At 37.6% G+C, this 18,326-nt stretch overlaps 1 protein-coding gene across 1 annotated transcript; it reads left to right on the top strand.

Moving 5' to 3' along the window:
- The first annotated feature begins 1,763 nt into the window (after positions 1-1,763).
- LOC145671081 (aminomethyltransferase, mitochondrial) lies at positions 1,764-3,668 on the top strand. The gene has a single exon (XM_081739824.1). The coding sequence runs from the start codon at positions 2,170-2,172 to the stop codon at positions 3,397-3,399; it is 1,230 nt and encodes a 409-aa protein (XP_081595950.1). The 5' UTR covers positions 1,764-2,169; the 3' UTR covers positions 3,400-3,668.
- Positions 3,669-18,326: the final 14,658 nt, after the last annotated feature.

Raw genomic sequence — 18,326 nt, forward strand, 5'->3', positions numbered from 1 at the left:
CTGCCACCGAGTAAATGATTTCAGGCTATAGTTATTGAGGAAATTGCACCGGAGGATTACTTTAATCGAATTCAACCTCGATTACCAGCATTTTCGCATTACTATTTTCAGTTCATTCGTTCAATGGCCTCCCGCTGTGGGCAAATGTTCTGAAATCATCACTTCTTGTGAAAATTAAAAATAAATTCTGGTCACCCACTTCGCTTTAAGAAAGCCCTGCACTCTTATTTACAAACGGTGGTAACTAGAAATGTAAATATATTGTTTTGCTTCTTTCAAATTTTTGTTGAGCTCCTTCGTGGCTAAGCGGTTAGCGTACGCGCATTTGGCGTGGGAGACCCGCGTTCGATTCCCGGTGAGAGCTCATGTGGTTCGGATTCCACGTTAATCAGTAGGTCCACGTCTTACATAGCCTCGCTGCGGAACGGGACGTTAAACTCAACTCAAATATTTGTTTCCAGTTTTTTTAAGTTGTAATTGAAGTAACTACTTCTCTGTTGAATCATGTATTGTCACAGAGTTGGAGAGATCTTCAACCAGCAATGGATTGACAATGATTGGTTATGATAATGATGGAGCATATTCTGGAATCAATAATGACAATACCTATGAAAAAGGAGGTTGGTCAGACATATATTTTAAGGTAGGATCTCAGCATTCACCTGATAGAACAGTCAGGAGGACTGGCTTATCGAATTCCAGTCCAAGACTCATCGATTGTAAAGAAAGGACGCTAGTCAGAACTTAATAAAACTCTTAACCACAGCCTACACTCCTAATTATAGCACCCTATGGTGGCAAAGTGTCTTGTGTGGTATCCCAGATTCGATTCCACTTTAACCATTAAAGTCCCTTCTCTTACTCCTTCACCAGTGGCGGATCTAGAAAGTAAAAACTGGGGAGGGGTAGCCAGAGCCCGGACTATGATAGATATATCATGAGTCCACTATAAACTTTGAAGAATATATAAATAATAGCATAAAATTATTCTTGCCACTCAAAAAACTGGGGGGCTAGGCCCCCGCCCCAGGCTAGATCCGCCACAGTCTTTCACTGCTAGAAAGAGACATCCAGCTCTAATTGACCAAGATAAAAACCTACATCCCTAATTCATGGTAGGGAACATGAGCAAAATTTTATTTTGTCAAAGTGACCAAGATTGTAGTTGCGCCTCTGGTCAATGTTACGTAGAAATAACAACACGCGGTAGAGTACAGAAGTTGGCTTTTGTTCATTGACATTATTTGACGTACTGTGAAGATCAATGTTAACAATATCTCAAAACGTTGTTACAGGAAGTGAACGAAGTGCTTAAGTGAAAACAAAGAAAAGCGTTGTGCTATAAAGGAGGTCTGCCATGTGACTGACGCATGAGAGCATGATAGGAAAGAAAGCGAAGAAATTGTTTAACCAATGTTACAGAGTAGCTATCTGCTCTTCTCACACACTGACTTCCTAGTTAAAAGTTGCAGTTCCGCTCTCAGTGATAGAAAACCCATTAAAAAAAAAAAAAGCAAGGTGGTGTTCATTTACTTCCAACAAACAATGTTGGCACAAAGCCAGATAACAACATGCCAAATTTACAACAATAAAAAAAGTAACAGAAATATTAAAAAGTGTTATCTAGTGGGAAGCTTTAAAGAAAAGAAGTTGTGTGTGTTTCTTTTGACTCATTCACACGCAGTCACACACAGATACACACGTATAAGCACAGTGAAAAAGACCTTGAAGTTCGACCTCGCACTCGGATATGGCTTCGTATACCAATCAGAGTCCTCGTCCCCTCCCCAGCAGCTTTCAGAAGGGGGCGTAGAGAAAAGATACACTTGTGTGACCCGACGATACGTCATCTATTTAGCTATCCTGTTGGGTGGATGCTTGAAGCGAACGAACGCATGGGGGTATCCAGTATAGCTATCAGCTGAAAATCACGCTCCAAGCCACCAGTTGAGTTGTGATCGTGTTGTGGACGCGTGCGAAAGCGGTCCGGGGAACGAACGAGTCCTCTGGAATGTTCCTTTAGTTTGATTACGTAGCTGCAAATGTGCAGTGAACATTATTACAACAATTAATTTAGCGAGTGATGTTTTAGTGTTTTTTGAACTAAAAAAAAAATAATAAATAAGACTTGTGCCAAAAAAAAAAAAAAAATAACACAAAAACGAAACAATGTGGTCCATTTCTGGAAGTGTTCGTGCTGTTTGCAAACGTGCATTATGTGCAAGATTATTTGCTACCCAAACACAAGCTGCTGTGGCCATGAAGACTTGTTTATATGATGTGCATGAAGCTCATGGTGGGCGGATGGTGGAATTTGCAGGTTATCTTCTTCCTGTTCAATATGGGACTGAAGGAATTGCTGATTCGCATCGGCATACAAGAACACATTGCAGCGTTTTTGATGTTTCCCATATGATGCAAACTGAAATCCGTGGTAAGGATAAAGTTGAATTTTTAGAAGGACTAGTAGTGTCAGATTTGCAAGAATTAGGCAACAATCAAAGCACTCTTACTGTGATGACCAACGAGCACGGTGGTATTATTGATGATCTTATTGTTACGAAAACGGCCTTGGGGTATTTGTATTTAGTGTCAAATGCAGGATGTCGTGCTAAAGTGCGTGATATTCTAACAACACGATTGGGTGAATTCCGTGCCAAAAACAAAGATGTAGGGCTAAAATTTTTGGATGAACGTGCTTTGTTAGCGTTACAAGGACCGGAAGCAGCGAAAGTATTACAACCTTTAGTGGATGTTGATCTTAGACATTTATATTTTATGAACAGTACTCTTACTACTGTGTGTGGTTATCCAGCGTGTCGTGTGACAAGATGTGGGTATACTGGAGAAGATGGGTTCGAAATTTCTCTACATGCCGATCGTGCAGCAACTATCATGGAAGAATTAATCGCTTCTAAAGAAGGCAATGTCAAGCCAGCTGGTCTCGGCGCCCGAGATTCTCTCCGCCTCGAAGCTGGATTATGCTTGTACGGTCGTGACATCGACGAATCCACATCCCCCGTGGAAGCCAGTCTGACCTGGACGATCGGGAAACGACGGCGTGAAACAGCCGACTTCCCGGGTGCTGACGTCATTATTCAACAGCTGAGGGAGAAGCCACGCAGAAAGCGCGTGGGTCTTGTGTCCTACGGTGCCCCAGCCAGGGCGGAGACAGCAATTCATAATGAAGAAGGACAACAAGTAGGTTACGTGACCAGTGGTAGCCCCGCCCCATCCCTCGGTTGCAATGTTGCCATGGGTTATGTGTCCATTGAAAATAGCGCATTGCAAACTCAATTACAACTAAATGTGAGAAAGAAATTTGTGGATGCTCGTGTTGCCAAAATGCCCTTTGTCCCTACAAAATACTACGTCCCAAAAAAGAAAATGGTTAAATAAACAGTGATATTAAAAACATAAACAACAACAACAAAAAATACAAGACTGCAATATTAAAAGTGAAACTTTTTTTTACATGTGATTAATAAGTGTTCCATTTTTATTATATATTATTACTTGCCTTACTCATATAACGGGATGTAAATTATGAAGTGTTAATGGCCCGATTTGTGTTTATAAGTGCATTCAGTGATGAAATACAATTTAATTCCATTTTATTCATATACTATAAGTGCTTCTAGTAATCCATAAATATTTTTTTAAAAATATCTTCGAAACGTTTCATTTCACATGTGATTTTTTTTTTCAATGAGTTTCGTAAAACTTATTTTGTTTTTACGTAACATTTAATCTTGTCATTCCAGCGGAAGTGTATATATACCAGTAGCGGATTTAGTTCGGGTCGGAGGGACCTAGCCCCCCCCCAGTTTTTTGAGTTAGAAAAATAATTTAACCTATTATTTATACATATATTTTTAAGTTTATAGTAAACCCATGATATACCTAATATAGTCTGGGTTTTGGCTGGCCCCCTAGTTTTTTCCTTCTACACCCGCCTCTGACAGACAAATCTGTAGCTTTTTTTTTTTTTTTCGCGATAAGGGCTTGGTATTTAAATATCATGTGTAGTGGTCGAAGAAGGCGCTTGAAGGACGACTTTATTGCGAGCATTGTAGTTTAAAACTTTTCAAGACGATCATTGGCGTCTACAGGTTGGGGCAAAGGAGGGGAGGATTTCAAAGGGGGATTCAGTTCTGCGGAAATGCATGTTAAAATTGATTTGCTTATTCACACAATATAGTATTTAACATATTAATTAAATAGTATATTTACAGTAGTTGACACGTCGTTAATAATAGTAGTTTTGTATTAAGAACTGCACGTGTGCGTCAAATTTGTATGTATTCCAGACAGGGCTTGTTAGTTTTGCCGACGAGACGAGACGCAAAGTCGTCTCATCGTAAATTTTGTAGCCGTTTAATGTAACCTCGTTTCTACAAACTTTTAAATGCTCTTTATTATATTCGTACAATAACTTTATCTATTGATAGTTTTTTTTTTTTTTTTTTTTTACTACGTATTAATCATGTAACACGAAAGCAGTGTTTGAGATTACGATTTGAAGAACTACTGTTGGTCACGGAACTCGTGCAATGTCTTGTCTTGGAAACAAGACTAGAATTATGGGCACGGTGGCTCAGTGGTAGAGCGTTTATCTCTTGTGCCTGGGGTCCGTTTCGATTCCCGGGTAAGTAAGTTTGTGGTGGAGAACGGAGTACTCCCGGTTGCTCTCACTTTTCATTCCACCTTCACCATTCTTTATCCTAACCTGCAACATTTAATTTAATTTTAGACTCGTCTCAAATTTAAAAACAGCATTGGTTATTGTATCGGCTTCCAGCGTGTCAGTATTTCTTTTTTCTTTATTTTCTAATTATAATTTTGCATTTTGGCTTGGCCAGTGGCCAACGTCATAATTGGGACAGCCTCGCTTCTGATAGTGGCATTAAACCCTCTACTATCAATAGAAGAATTGTTTACCGATGCAGAATTAACGTTATATTATGCTTCACACCGAGAATTGAGCCCTGAGAATGCTATAACCATTCTTTACTTGGAAAATTTATGTTTCGAGTTACTGACATTATAATATTTTTTTTTATTAATGTTCTAATTCCGTTTCGTAATGTCGCTTTCATGATAAATGTTATTTCAAAACAAATTTACTGAAATTATTTTGTGGTTAAATCAGGATGTAGGTTACTTCAACCATCAAGCACCTATTTTTTTCTTTGTGTGGTTGATTTTTTTTATATGTAATGGTTTGGAGTATATTGATCATAAACAGTAACAGTCGTCTAGATAGAGGGGGACTAGGGGTTCAATCCTCCTACAACCACCTTAAGGTCTCTCTGAAAGTTCGTGTTTGTCTAGACTGTGTGATTTCGAATACCCCTTTGATATGATCTGCATTTTGCCGGCCCCTTTACCATTTCTTTAAAAGATGTCAGAGAATATTTTCAAGTATACGATAATATTCGGTATGTTCTATTTATTTTTCATTATTCAGATTGTTTACAGTCTCAAGTCTGCTAAGTACTTACATAACTTACATTGCTAAAAGCCAGCTTTATTATTATTATTATTATTAATAATAATAATAATAATAATAATAATAATAATAATAATAATAATAATAATAATATAAAGTATTATGACAATATTGTATTGCACACCATGTTTATTATTATTATACTCGTATTTTTTCCATACTGAAAAATAAAATTCAGTTTGGCTTGTGGATTCTGAGCTGTGCACTCAAGGACCCCAAGGGGTTCGCGAACTACAGTTTAAGAATCGGTGGTTTAGAACAATATGTTAATAAATAATGTAAGATAAGCTCAAGTTTATCCCTGTCTTAAGTATTCTGGCTGCAGGACTGAGAAGTAGTAGTTCGTTGCTAAATTTGTCTTTATTTTTAATTTATTTTAATTACAAGTTCCATTTAATATGACAATTAAGTTATAGTATGGTTAGCAAGTTTCCGTATTCAGTTCACATGGGGCACAAAATTCTTGGTGTTGACAGCAACGTGGAACAGAGAACTCTGCTATAGAAAGCCATATTGAAAGCTAATGCGCTGACCACACACCACTCATTTGATCATGTGCCAACCATATATACGGTTTGCCACAGTCCATCTATTACAGCATTTGAGAGTTAAAATTTATAACTCTACAAAATAGAAAACAACTGTAAACATTGATAGTTGAACGGTTCATTGACAGCGTCGCAGATGTTTTCAAAACGTCATGGAACCTTGGAAGTCAAGCTGCCTGCAAGATACCACATGAACAACCAAGACGTTCAAGACATACAACCACCATCCGCTGAACTCACTAGCTTTTTAAAGGACCCAGCAGGCGCTGGATTCAAAATAGTTTTATTATTATTATTATTATTATTATTATTATTATTATTATTATTATTATTATTATTATTATTTAAAACTAAAACAGAGGACAATTTTCAGCTCACATGCAGATCAAATTATAGGTGCTTACCGGGAATATATGAACTCAATCTCTCTCGAAATTTATTTTCTCTGCATGGATGATAGGGCAGTGTTCCTTTTACAGAAGCTAAGATAAATTAAATTGCGTTTACATGTAACTTGTTCAGAGCTATTGGCTTCGATCTTAAGGGTCTGCCTCCAGGCGCTTTAGGAAACCCGAAACACAAAGTGGAACGGGCTTCCGAAAATTATACAGAAATCAGTACCTCTGTGCAGAACACACCATTTAGAATATTGTATTCCAGTGCAGCTGCTTCCCCCTTCTAGAAGAAAGCCTGATCCTATGTGTAATGACGTTTCTGAGTTTGGGTTTAACATCCCTTTGAAGACACAGACTTTATTTATTCAACAAAGTTTCAGATGCTAGATCATCTTACAATGAAACCATGTAACAAACAACACTGAAGCCATGCCCCTGTAGAATCCGTTAGATCATAAGTTGAAATGTTCTTCCACTTTCCAAAAATAAGGTGCCATGGCATCCCCTAGCAAAACTTTCTCTCACCTTTCTAGCCATACGTCATGCCATGTAATATAAGGGGGCTCAAAGAAGTCTTCGGATATTAAAAAAAAAAAAAAAAAAAAAAAAGGTTTAAGGAGGACTTAAGCTTTCATCCTCCCTCCCCACTGGGTTCTAAGCAGCGTTCCCCTCCAAGTGCTTGGGCACAATCCCCCAAATTTACATATTGTAATATCTCGTAGTATTGTCACACTTTAGAGTTATTACCAGTGATAGATATAATGTTGAACTGCAAAGTTCTAAACATTGTCTGCTAGACAAAGAAAACATGCATCAATATGTAATTAACATTTATTTTCGTGTAATACGCTGATTCACCTTTATCTGTTTATTTTTTGAAGGTTTTTTTTTCGTAAATTTAAGCAAAAATCAGAAAGGAATTCGAAGCTAATGTGTAGACTCAGTCAAATATACGTAGGCTACGCTGTCTTGTGAATGTGGCTCAGTGACGCAGTGTCAGGGGCGGATTTAGGACGGACTTCAGGGGGGGTTGTAATACTGCTACTTAGAGCTACTTTTAAGAGCTCCAAACTCTGGGATGAGTTTTATTTATATGTAGGCCTATAATAAAAAAAAGTTTCCTTTTCGATTGGGGGGGGAGGCGATCGTCCCCCTTGGATCCGCCACTGCGTAGTGTGATGGGGAAAACTAAACTATCTATGGGAATAACGATCGAGTGTGTTATTATCTTCCCTTCTTACAATAAACCAAACGATGTGAACGTAATTAACTATTTCAACACCTGTTAATTTGTTTAGAAATAATAGCGTTTGTATTTTAACTTCAACGAACAAAAGGATTACCTAACACCTGTTTATAAACAGAAATAACACAGAAGCAGACAGTTCATATATTTTGAATTATTACTATAACTGTAATTATAAACTAAAAATTGTTTATTTTGGTCCTTTTTTTATTTTACTTTTGTCAAGAAATGCCAATCAAGTGAAACAATTGTAACATACGGTATCTTACAGGGTAAAATACCAAACGTAATAAACGGAAGTAAAATCAAAACAAACATACTAAGTTAGGGACCTTGAGGGAAATAAACATAACAAGATTGCATGTTCTTAAAGATACAACGTTGCATGTTCGTGTCAGCAAAATTGGTATACATGAATACATTTATCACAGACATATTATACACAGTTGTCTCATGACCTTGAAGCAAATAAGACGTTAAATGTTAACTAGTCCCGCTAGTACTCATAGTAACTTCATACAGAGTACATGGAAGTTATACGGTTAATCCTAACCCATTCTCCACCAATGATCCTGACAGAAATGGCCAATGAAGAACGCTAAAACAAACGATTAACCAATCAAATTGTCGAAATAATTAATAGATACTCCAAAATAGCTGCTATATCTAAAGCACTTTGATAGATAATTTTATTCCATCAACATCTATAAAATAAGAATTGACACTATCTCGTCTCGGAAGAGTGTCCTAATAAAAGAAGTGAATTCTCCAGTGGCGGATCTAGCCCAGGGCCGGGAGGGGGGACCTAGGCCTTCCAGGTTTTAAGTGACAAAACAAATTTAATCTCTTATTTATACATTTTTGAAAGTTTATAGAAAATCATGATATGCCTATCATAGTCTGGCTTCTGGCTCCTTCCCCCCCCCCCCCCGAGATTGACCTAGATCCGCCTCTGGAATTCTAGTCTTAGAAACCTTATCTGTTCTATTGGAAGATATCTCATCTCCTCAGCTCGGCAACCCTGATCATCTCACTGTTTTCTTAGTCGTATCGGCACCTATGATTGGTTGGTTCTAATGGGTATACACATATCATAACAAATGACATACATGCTACCTGTAAACAAGGGTGTGTGTATGAATTATGTAAGTTTTATAATTTATTGTCCATACTACAAGTAAGGTTTCTGGTTCGTGTCCAACCAAAGACATCCATTATCTACTCTAGTGAATGGTACTGGTTGTTTTAGGATTTGTGGACAAGGGGTAGGATAAGCAAAACAGCGCCTCCCCCCCCCCATATGTTTATACAGAATGAAAATCGACTACACAGTTTCAGATCGATCTTTTATATATCACAATACTTTTACCAAATGACGTGATTAGTGTACATACAATTGAGTACAAAAACAAAGCAAGTGCAAGAGCAAACCTATTTTTTTTTTTTTTCACATTGAATTTCAACAAGTGTAAAATTTTCTGATTTTCTGTTAATTCCTGATAGTTTATATATTTAATGGAGTGGCTTTCTCTTCTAGTAAATAATGTATTATACTATTTTTCTAGCAATTTTACACTGACTAACCACAACATCTATCTAATGTGTTCAACTTTGACTAGCAGAACAGCAGCAAATGTGGTTTGGCATGGAAGCAATGAGACCTTCGTAGCTGGCTAGAGACATGGCGCACCACATTTGCACACAGAAGTTACGTAAATTCTGCGGAATTGATCTATGAACTCGGATTTGACGTTCAATGACATCGAAAATGCGTTTGATTGGGTTAAGATCGGGTGAGTTTCGGATGTTATTGAAGCAATTGAAATTCACCACTGCAGTGCAACGTTGGCCTTATGACAAGGAGCATCGTCCTGCTGAAAGATGACATTCCTAATTGTAAATATAGCCGTCGCAAATATATTTGTGCATCGTAAATGATAGCAAGGTTGTCCGGTGAGTTAACGTAAGAAGCCAATGAGAGCCGTACAATTTGGATCTATCAATGCAATCCGAAACATGTCTGCATATACTGACATTTCCACTTGTGTTCCGCCTTTATGTCGCTCCAATGTTCGTAGAACAACAGGGGGTTTGGGCGTACGATTGTATCTCCCTGGAGCCGCTGCTAGCGAATTATTCAGTGAAATATAACCTGAGTGCTCGTAGTTTTAATATTAAACTTCCTGAAACATAAAATACGTAATTTTCAATATAGAGAGAGATTAAGGTTCTTTTCTCTCGAATATATTTAATCTCTTAATATGAAACACATTGAAATCCATACGTCGAAACATTTACAATCACAAAAAAAAGTACAAGAAAAAATACCATTACTTGTGAATATGCGTGTTAATTGGAGTGCTGGGGGTGGGGGTTACGGTGGCTCAGTGGTAGAGCGCTTACCTTTGGTATGTGGGGTCCCTGGTTCGATCACCGAGCAAGCAAGTTTGTAGTGGACAATAACATGCTTGTGGGTTCTCTCCGGGTACTCCTGTTTCCTCCCACTTTTCATTCCACCAATTCTTCCGTCATTCACTTGCTTTCATTATCATCGTCTCCCTTAGCCTAACAGGTATAAACCTGGGATGATAAGCTCTAAGCTTTCATTTCATTAATTGGAGTGTTCTCCATTGAAAGAAAACGAAACATAAAACACGGGACCGTATTAATAGCTAATAAAATAAAGTATATTGAACTTTATTTATGATATGCCCTTTTTTCATTCCCTCACACACACCAACATTTCATCACTAACACTTTTCCACAATGGATAGGAAAAAAAGGTTGGATGTATATTCCAAATAAGCATAAAGTTAAAAATGTTATCAAATGGTGAGCAGAGATACAGATAACTCCTCAGTAAAGGAAAAGCAGCCTGAAAATAACTTCATAAAATGCAATTAGGCCATGCGGCTAGAAGAACTGCGCCAGCAATTACTCCATTTTGTAATGGAACTGAAGAAAGAAGAAGAAGAAAAGTTTAATTTCACTCATGTCATTGCAAACATTTATCCAATGATGGTATTTTTTTTTGGGGGGGGGGGCACTTAGTATTGTATTTCACTATCATATAATAGCCCTATAGAATCGTTCACTTAATCGTATAATAATTGAAGCGAGCAGAATTGCAATTTGTCATTAAGGATTACACAGTCAACATCACCTAGATTATTGGTGTAATCTAGGTGGTATTGACACAATCCACGTAATTTTACATAATAAAAGAGAAGAATGCAACAAATCTGATCTCTTGGGATCTTGATATGTTCTGCCCGTGGTTTCCTGTGGTTCTCGTCTCAAGAGTTGAGTTGTTACTTTGTTTTGCTACACGGGAAAGTCTCGAACAGTGGCAGTATTTTTTTTAAATATAAATGTTTCCAACTGCAAATAAAAATTCAGATGTATTAATATGTAAAATTCCACTTATTTGTTATTCTGTTGCAGTCAGTCATTGTAACACTGAATTCATCAGATACCTTGCCTTGGTTAAGATGGATGTTGGAGACTGGTTCTCATGGTCTTGCTACCATAATTTCCAACCAAGTTGCATAAATAATATAATGAATTAACTGAATGTTCATGTATTGTTAGTGTAAGAAAAACAATTCAGAAAATGAGAATGCATATCGCAATTCTGGATTAGTTATCATCATATGAAGTGAAATGAGATATTTAAGTTTTACGTCCCACGTTTATGCCGGCTAAGCTAAAGGAGCTGGTGATGATAAAAATGAATGGAATGGTGAAATGAAGAAAGTGGGAGGAAATGCAAGAACACCGAGAAAACCCACGCACACGATGTTTGTTCACCACAAAGCTCACTTTTTGCGAGCTGAGATCGAATCAAGGATCCCAGGTACAAGAAATGAACGCTCTACCACTGAGCTACCGAGGCCCGTAGTTATCAATAGTCCTCCGATTTACACACTTGTGCTCTGAATTGAAAAAGAACGTCATTATTTTTGTTTTTTCAATTATTTTTTCTGCGATATCAGATGATTAGGGACACGTGGCTATATTGGGCACCTGGCTGTTTCAGAATAAAGAGTTTATTCGTTGTAAAGAAAGGAAATTCACCGTGTCTGAGTATTTTAGCTTTTTGGTTTTTCACTGTGTAGTATTATCAAAAAGTGGAATTGTATAGTCCTGATCTAAATAATATTTATAGTCATTCCGAGCAATTACAATTTCCAAACTATGCAAACTAGAGTTCACTTAGATACCACACTTGATTTATTGGTAACGGAAAAGTACACCTACTTAAAGCGTTTGGGAAAATCTTAACAAGAATGTAAATAGCGGAAAAGTTTCACAGATTTATTTAGACTATGTATAGCGTATACGAATGGTTTCTACGTACTTTCTTTTTTTAGATGTCGTGTTTGTTTGCATCATGGTAATATAGTAGGGTAATATGTATAATTTGATGTACACAAATTGAGAATTGAAATGTCACTGTGAGGACGTTTCTCATTATTCCATGGTAATTAAACCAGAGAGAATAAAGAAGTAGGCAAGTAGTTACTTTATTCCACAAACAAAGCCATATACTCACTTTACAAATACCATATGCCTCATTGTTTAGAACAACATAAACAACAATACATACTATTTGATCAGTGGCGGATCTAGAAGGTAAAAACTGGAGGGGGGAGGCAGTCGGAATCCAGATTATGACAGGTATATCATGAGTTTACTATAAATTTTCAAAAATATATAAATAATAGCTTCAATTGTTTTGTCACTCAAAAAACTGGGAGAGCCCAAGCCCCCCCCCCTCTCCCGAGCAAGATCCGCCACTGCATTGGATATTTAAAAGCGAATAGAACTAAAACTATATTCCAGCAGAATAATCATTATCAATTACTATAGCCAACGAAAGATATATATATATATATATATATATATATATATATATATATATATATATATATATATATATATATTATACCCCCAAAAATTTCGTTTTTTTTTTCGAAAACTACGCATAGAAATTTCCGTCATAGGGTGTGTCATTTTGTTCATCTCGATGTCGTCTATCGATTCATATTCATGTTTCGTCTTTGCACAAATTAGATTAAAACAAACATTTTGATGATAGAACGTACGCGCCTACGACCTTCCGGAAGCTTCTTTCGGAAAGGCTTTTGTACAGAGCCGCCGTCCTGGAAGTCGAACCAACATAATTCTTTCTGCACTACAACTAGTGTTCATGTTCTTTCCATCAGGAGAACCTTCTGTGCTGCTGAAATACACAAAGTATTCTAATATATATATAAGCATGGTAGGACTTTTAGGACGTTACGTCCTTCCGGAACGACGTTGTACGTTCTATCATGAAGTTCAATAGTTGGGATTTTATAACCATATTAAGCACTGTCTGGGGCCCGCGATGGCTAAGTGATAAAACGTTCACCTCTGGGGTCCTTTGTTCGATCCTAGCTCGCGGCAAGTTAGGTCAGTGGTGGACGAACACCATGTGTGTGAGTCTTCTCGGGATTCTTCCGTTTCCTCCCACTTTCTCCATTCGACCATTTCATTCATTCCTTATCATTACTGTCTGCTTTAGCCTAGTCGGTATAATAGTGGGACGTAAAATTTACAGATTTCATTTTTCATTAAGCACTGTCATCTTGCTCATGTTGAATGGCTTGATGAGGGTAATATATAGAATAGAATAGAATAGAATATTTATTGTCATTAAACAACATTTGTTGCAATAGACATTGTCAGCATATAAATGAATATATACAAAGAAAGAAAAGAAAAAAAGTTACAATTTACACTTGTCTTCTAATTCGTTGATACTATAAATAGAATTACTTACAAGAAAAGATTTACAATATTTTTTGAAATCATTGTCACACATCATTCGTATATGCACTGGCAATGTATTATATAATTTCATTCCTGTATATTTATAACTTCTTTGTGTTATACTTAGCCTAATATAAGGCGTATTTAAGTCATCTTTATGTCTAGTATTATATGAATGGATATTATTACGATAACCTAAACTGCTCTCATTTTCTTTAACGTACATAAGACAACTATAAATATAATATACACTTTATGATCAGAAAGATTTAGATTTCTGGGCTTTCGGCGTCTATGGCCATTTAGCCGTCACGTATGAAGGATAACGTCCCTCCTCGAGCACACTATCCGGGGAAAGGGAAGGAAGGAAGCGGCCTGGAACCTATAAGTTAGGTACCACCCCGGCATTTGCCTGGTCTGAATGAGGAAAACCTCATTCAGGATGCCGAGCCTAAAAAAGCTTTTTACACTTTTTCGACCGAGTGCCCCTACCGTGAATCGAATCCGGGACCGCGCTACTTTACGATCAGTTTCTTCTCAAATAAATAGTCTGGTTATAGTATAACATCGTTTTTTAGGTTTACGATCCCTCCATTTTTCTCGAAAACTACGCATGATGATTTACTTAGTCCTACCATTTGGTTCAGTTCAGTGAGATCAATTGTTCGCTATATGTGTCATTTTTGGATTTTTTTTCATTACACGATAATAGTATTTAACAGATTTTTTTTTTTTTTTTAATTTCTTTGTAAAGATCAGCTTGAATATTGCGAAATGATTTGCTTCTTTCCACTTGAATCTTTTCGGTGAATAATCATTTTGAATTCCCCCATGTTGAATCTTTTCTCCAGCTGATGGAACATTTCCTAATTTCAGCAATTTCAAATGTTTGGTTTTTAACCAGATGTGATGTGATGATGCGGGTGTTATATGTATTTTCGTGTCAGCAACTCTCTCGACTCAGTTGCTTTGGGATTGGATATCGTCCAACTTTTTTTTTTTTTTTAAAAAAAAACAACATTCCATTCCACCTCTCCTCTGAACCACTAACATATACATTTTTTGAGGTTGTGTAATCCACGAAAAAAAAAAAAAAACTAAATGTTTTAATTTCTTTTTTTGTTCTTTTTTCTGTTTAACGTTAAAAATAGATTTGTTCCTTCGTTTGTGTGAAGGCAACTATAACGAAGTTGAATAACAATAAGTAAAAATAACAATGTTAACATGTCTTTCTTTCTTTCTTTCTTTCTTTCTTTCTTTTTTTTTCTCTCTCTCTCTCCATCCTGCGAGTGTCCAACGCACACAGTCACTAGTTTCGAAACACGGTGGGGAATACTTGTCTCGGATGCAAACCCCCCAATAGTGTTTGGAACCCATCTTTTTAAACAGTACATCTGTCTTAGCCTCGGTGCTGAAAGACATCAATATACAGGGCGTTCCTAAATGAATATAGGGGTTTTAATTAAGTGTAACTTCTATCATACTCAGATATACGATACAGAAATGAATCATACCTTAAAAGGAACTGCAACCTGAGCAGTTCTTTTTCTTTCTGTCAGAAGGTTCAAACGTCCATTGTGTTATCACCTTGTGACACGGCATACCTTTAGTCTGTAATCAATTTCTAACATTGAAGCTGGCATCAGGCAGGTAGCCAGCCCAAAAATGTAGGGGGTGGCGGCTGAAGTTAGAGGGGTCCCGATACAATCATGTTATAGTTCATCACCATATTATAGTTCATTTGTAAGCCTACCATGAAAATTTTAGGGGGGCAGCAAAATTTAGGGGGGCAGCCTCCCTAGACCCCCCTGGATACGGGCCTGGCTGGCATGTCTGGTGTAATAGGCACGCACCCAAAATTTTCCTTGGGAGGGCCCCAAGGTTTGTGGGGGTAGTGCAACAGTCTCCATTACTGCAATAATTCTGTGTCGCAATTCAGTGAGTGGGTCATTGCAGAAGAGCCTTGCCATTCTTACTATGACCACTGATTCTCGTGGGTATGGGATGGGGGTGGACAAAACACTCAGCCGATTCCGTACTTCATGATCCAGTTGAGGGTAGAACAATTAATTACTGGACTATGTCCAAATATGCAATACCAGTGATAGTACTGTCCAAAGAAGACAGATCCATCCATATACTTTTTCCTTGGATATTTGCATAAAAGACACTCACTTTTGACGAATTCCGCATATTAAGTGAATCCACTGTTCCACTATGACGAAATGACGTTTCATCACTAAAGATCACGTGACTAAGAAAAACATCTTTCATGTCCAACACTTTTTCGCAGAAGTTGGAGTGTGTGGAATAACAGTAGAGTTCACAGTTAAAAGTGTGACTTTATCAATGATCTACTCACTCTTAGATCACACCCTTTTGCAGTTGTGATGGAAAATCTTACAAAGGATATCCAAGAATTGGCACCTTGGAATATGGTATTTGCGGACATGCGCACCGCGGACTACGTGGATGTTCCGGGGCTCCAGCACCCACAAGATGTTTAGTTTGATAGAAATAAAATAAAATAAATATCTCTCACTTGTCATTAGAAAAGAAAGCAATTAAAACTTTGTGATGGAGGTTAAAATTTCTAACTTCTAAGACATATTGTTTCAAATGTGTTTCTTCAAAGGCAACCAAGCAACACACTCCCCCTTTCTTCCTTGTCTCTGGTCTAGTCAAAGGCAGTCCTCACAATAAAAAAATGGAACTATATTGTGAATAGAATCGAACACGGCCCTGTGTAACAGTGTTCATAAAATATCTTAAATAAAAGGAAATCAATAAAAAAATATCGAGACTCCTCTGAAAACATATAACCCCCCATTGATATGCACCCACATAAATTTTGGAAAGTCGGTGCCGTTGTTTGCGGACGATATCGTGCTGGGAGTGCGACTAAGGGTTAGGCTATTTGAGAATGCGTTTTCGAAGCGTTACCCGCCGTAGCGAACGCAACCAAGGTGCCTATTCGATAATTTTACTTTCTCCAGAGCTATAAATCATAATGCGAAACAGTCAGGGTTTCCAGGTCGTTTTTGCATGTCCAGGTCTATAATAGCAGAGTTCCAATACCCTGCACAAAGCATCTTCCAAGCAGCTGTTTCTTGCTGAAATCCCCTTGACTGGCAACACGGCTTTCCTTTTTTCCCCCTTCCTTTAGACATCTTTTGAACAGCAGGCGGTCTATTGTTCCAAAACTCACCAAATACGCTCGAGCTGACGTTTTCTCCGCGTTTTTATTGCTTTCGCATTTGTGATTAGCCATCCACATTTAAATTAATGGTGGGCACAAAAACCGGTTTTTCGGTTTTCGGTTTTTAGGAAAACCGAAACCGGTTTTCAAAAATTTTCAAAAAACCGGTTTCGGTTTTTTACCGAAACCGGTTCGGTTTTTCACCTGGTCCGGTTTCGGTTTTCTTCAAAACCGATTCCGGTTTTTTCCAAAATTTGTTCTATTTTTGACCAGAATGGTGTTTCGTTGTTCTCCGGAAACCGAATCCATTTGCACAGAAATAGTTTTATGTGTTTACCAAAAGTTTTCACCGAAACCAGTTTCGGTAAAAACCGAACCGGTTTTGGAGAAAACCGAAAGCGGTTTCGGTGAAAAACCGAACCGGTTTTGAGAAAACCGAAACCGGTTTCGGTGAAAAACCGAACCGGTTTTGAAGAAAAACCGAAATGTCGGTTTTCGGGTTTCGGTTTTTATAGAAACCGGTTTTCGGTTTTTATAAAAACCGGTTTTGCCCATCCCTAATTTAAATACATGGTCAGCGTATTCCAAGCGTACGCATGAGTAATAAAAACGCTTGGCGAAAGCTTATGATTAGCCATGGGCTAAGGCAGCACAAGAAATATTACATACCTAGAATGAAGCATCGGAAAGGAAAGGGCTTAGAATGAGTAAAACCAAGACTGACTATATTTACATTGCCCTTTCAGGAAAAAGGTAATCGACAACACAGAAATACGACTTGATGAAGAAGAAGTGGTAATGACGAGGAAATTTAGAAATACTTGTGATCAATACTACCAGAAAATGCAAGAATAGAAGATGTGAACAGCAGGTTTAGCAGCGATTGGACAAAATGGAGAGAAGTTGAAGAAGTATTTTGTGCCCGTAAAGACCAATAACGGTAGTTGAAACGTGTCATATTATACGGAGCAAAATGTTGGACGACGAAGAGAGAGGAATAGAAGTTGAATGTTGCGGAGATGGAGATGCTGCGTTGGAAGTGTGGAGTGACAAGAAAGAGCAGAATTAGGAATAAAGTGATTCTTAGATCAGTTTAAGGTAAAATTAGTAGTAGAAAGCTACAAGAAAGTAGACTGATATGGCTTGGGCATATAAGAAGAAGACCTTCGGAATACGTAGCTCACGACGTGGATGCTATAGAACTAAATGGGAAAAGAATGTGAGGCCGGCCAAAGAAGAAATGGAGGGATTGTGTTAAGAACGATATGCTAAATAGGCCTACATTGTAATGTCACAGTGGATATGACACAAGATGGAAGCAGGTAGAGGACAGCGATCCAAAAGGAAGATCCTAGCCAAATGGGAAAAAGGCCTAAAAGAAGAAGAACATTGTTCTTACATACAGAACTTAGCGATGTTTTTTGTGAATATTGTGACTTCGTGACTGTCAGAAGTAACGAATTACAAATTTTGTAAAGTTCTTTATCAATCATAGAAGGACAAATGAAAGTTCTAGCAAAAAAAAAAAAAAAAAAGATCAAAATTATTTACTTCTGGTCATGGGCGCCCGAAGGTAGGAGCAGGGTGGGGCCCTGACTCACAAAAATGT

Source organism: Thermobia domestica, chromosome 15, assembly GCF_964235325.1.
Source record: "Thermobia domestica chromosome 15, izTheDome1.hap1.1, whole genome shotgun sequence".
Classification (NCBI taxonomy): domain Eukaryota; kingdom Metazoa; phylum Arthropoda; class Insecta; order Zygentoma; family Lepismatidae; genus Thermobia; species Thermobia domestica.

Excerpts from the sequence above, each read along its gene's own strand:
- LOC145671081 (XM_081739824.1), top strand. The coding sequence starts at position 2,170 with ATGTGGTCCATTTCTGGAAGTGTTCGTGCTGTTTGCAAACGTGCATTA.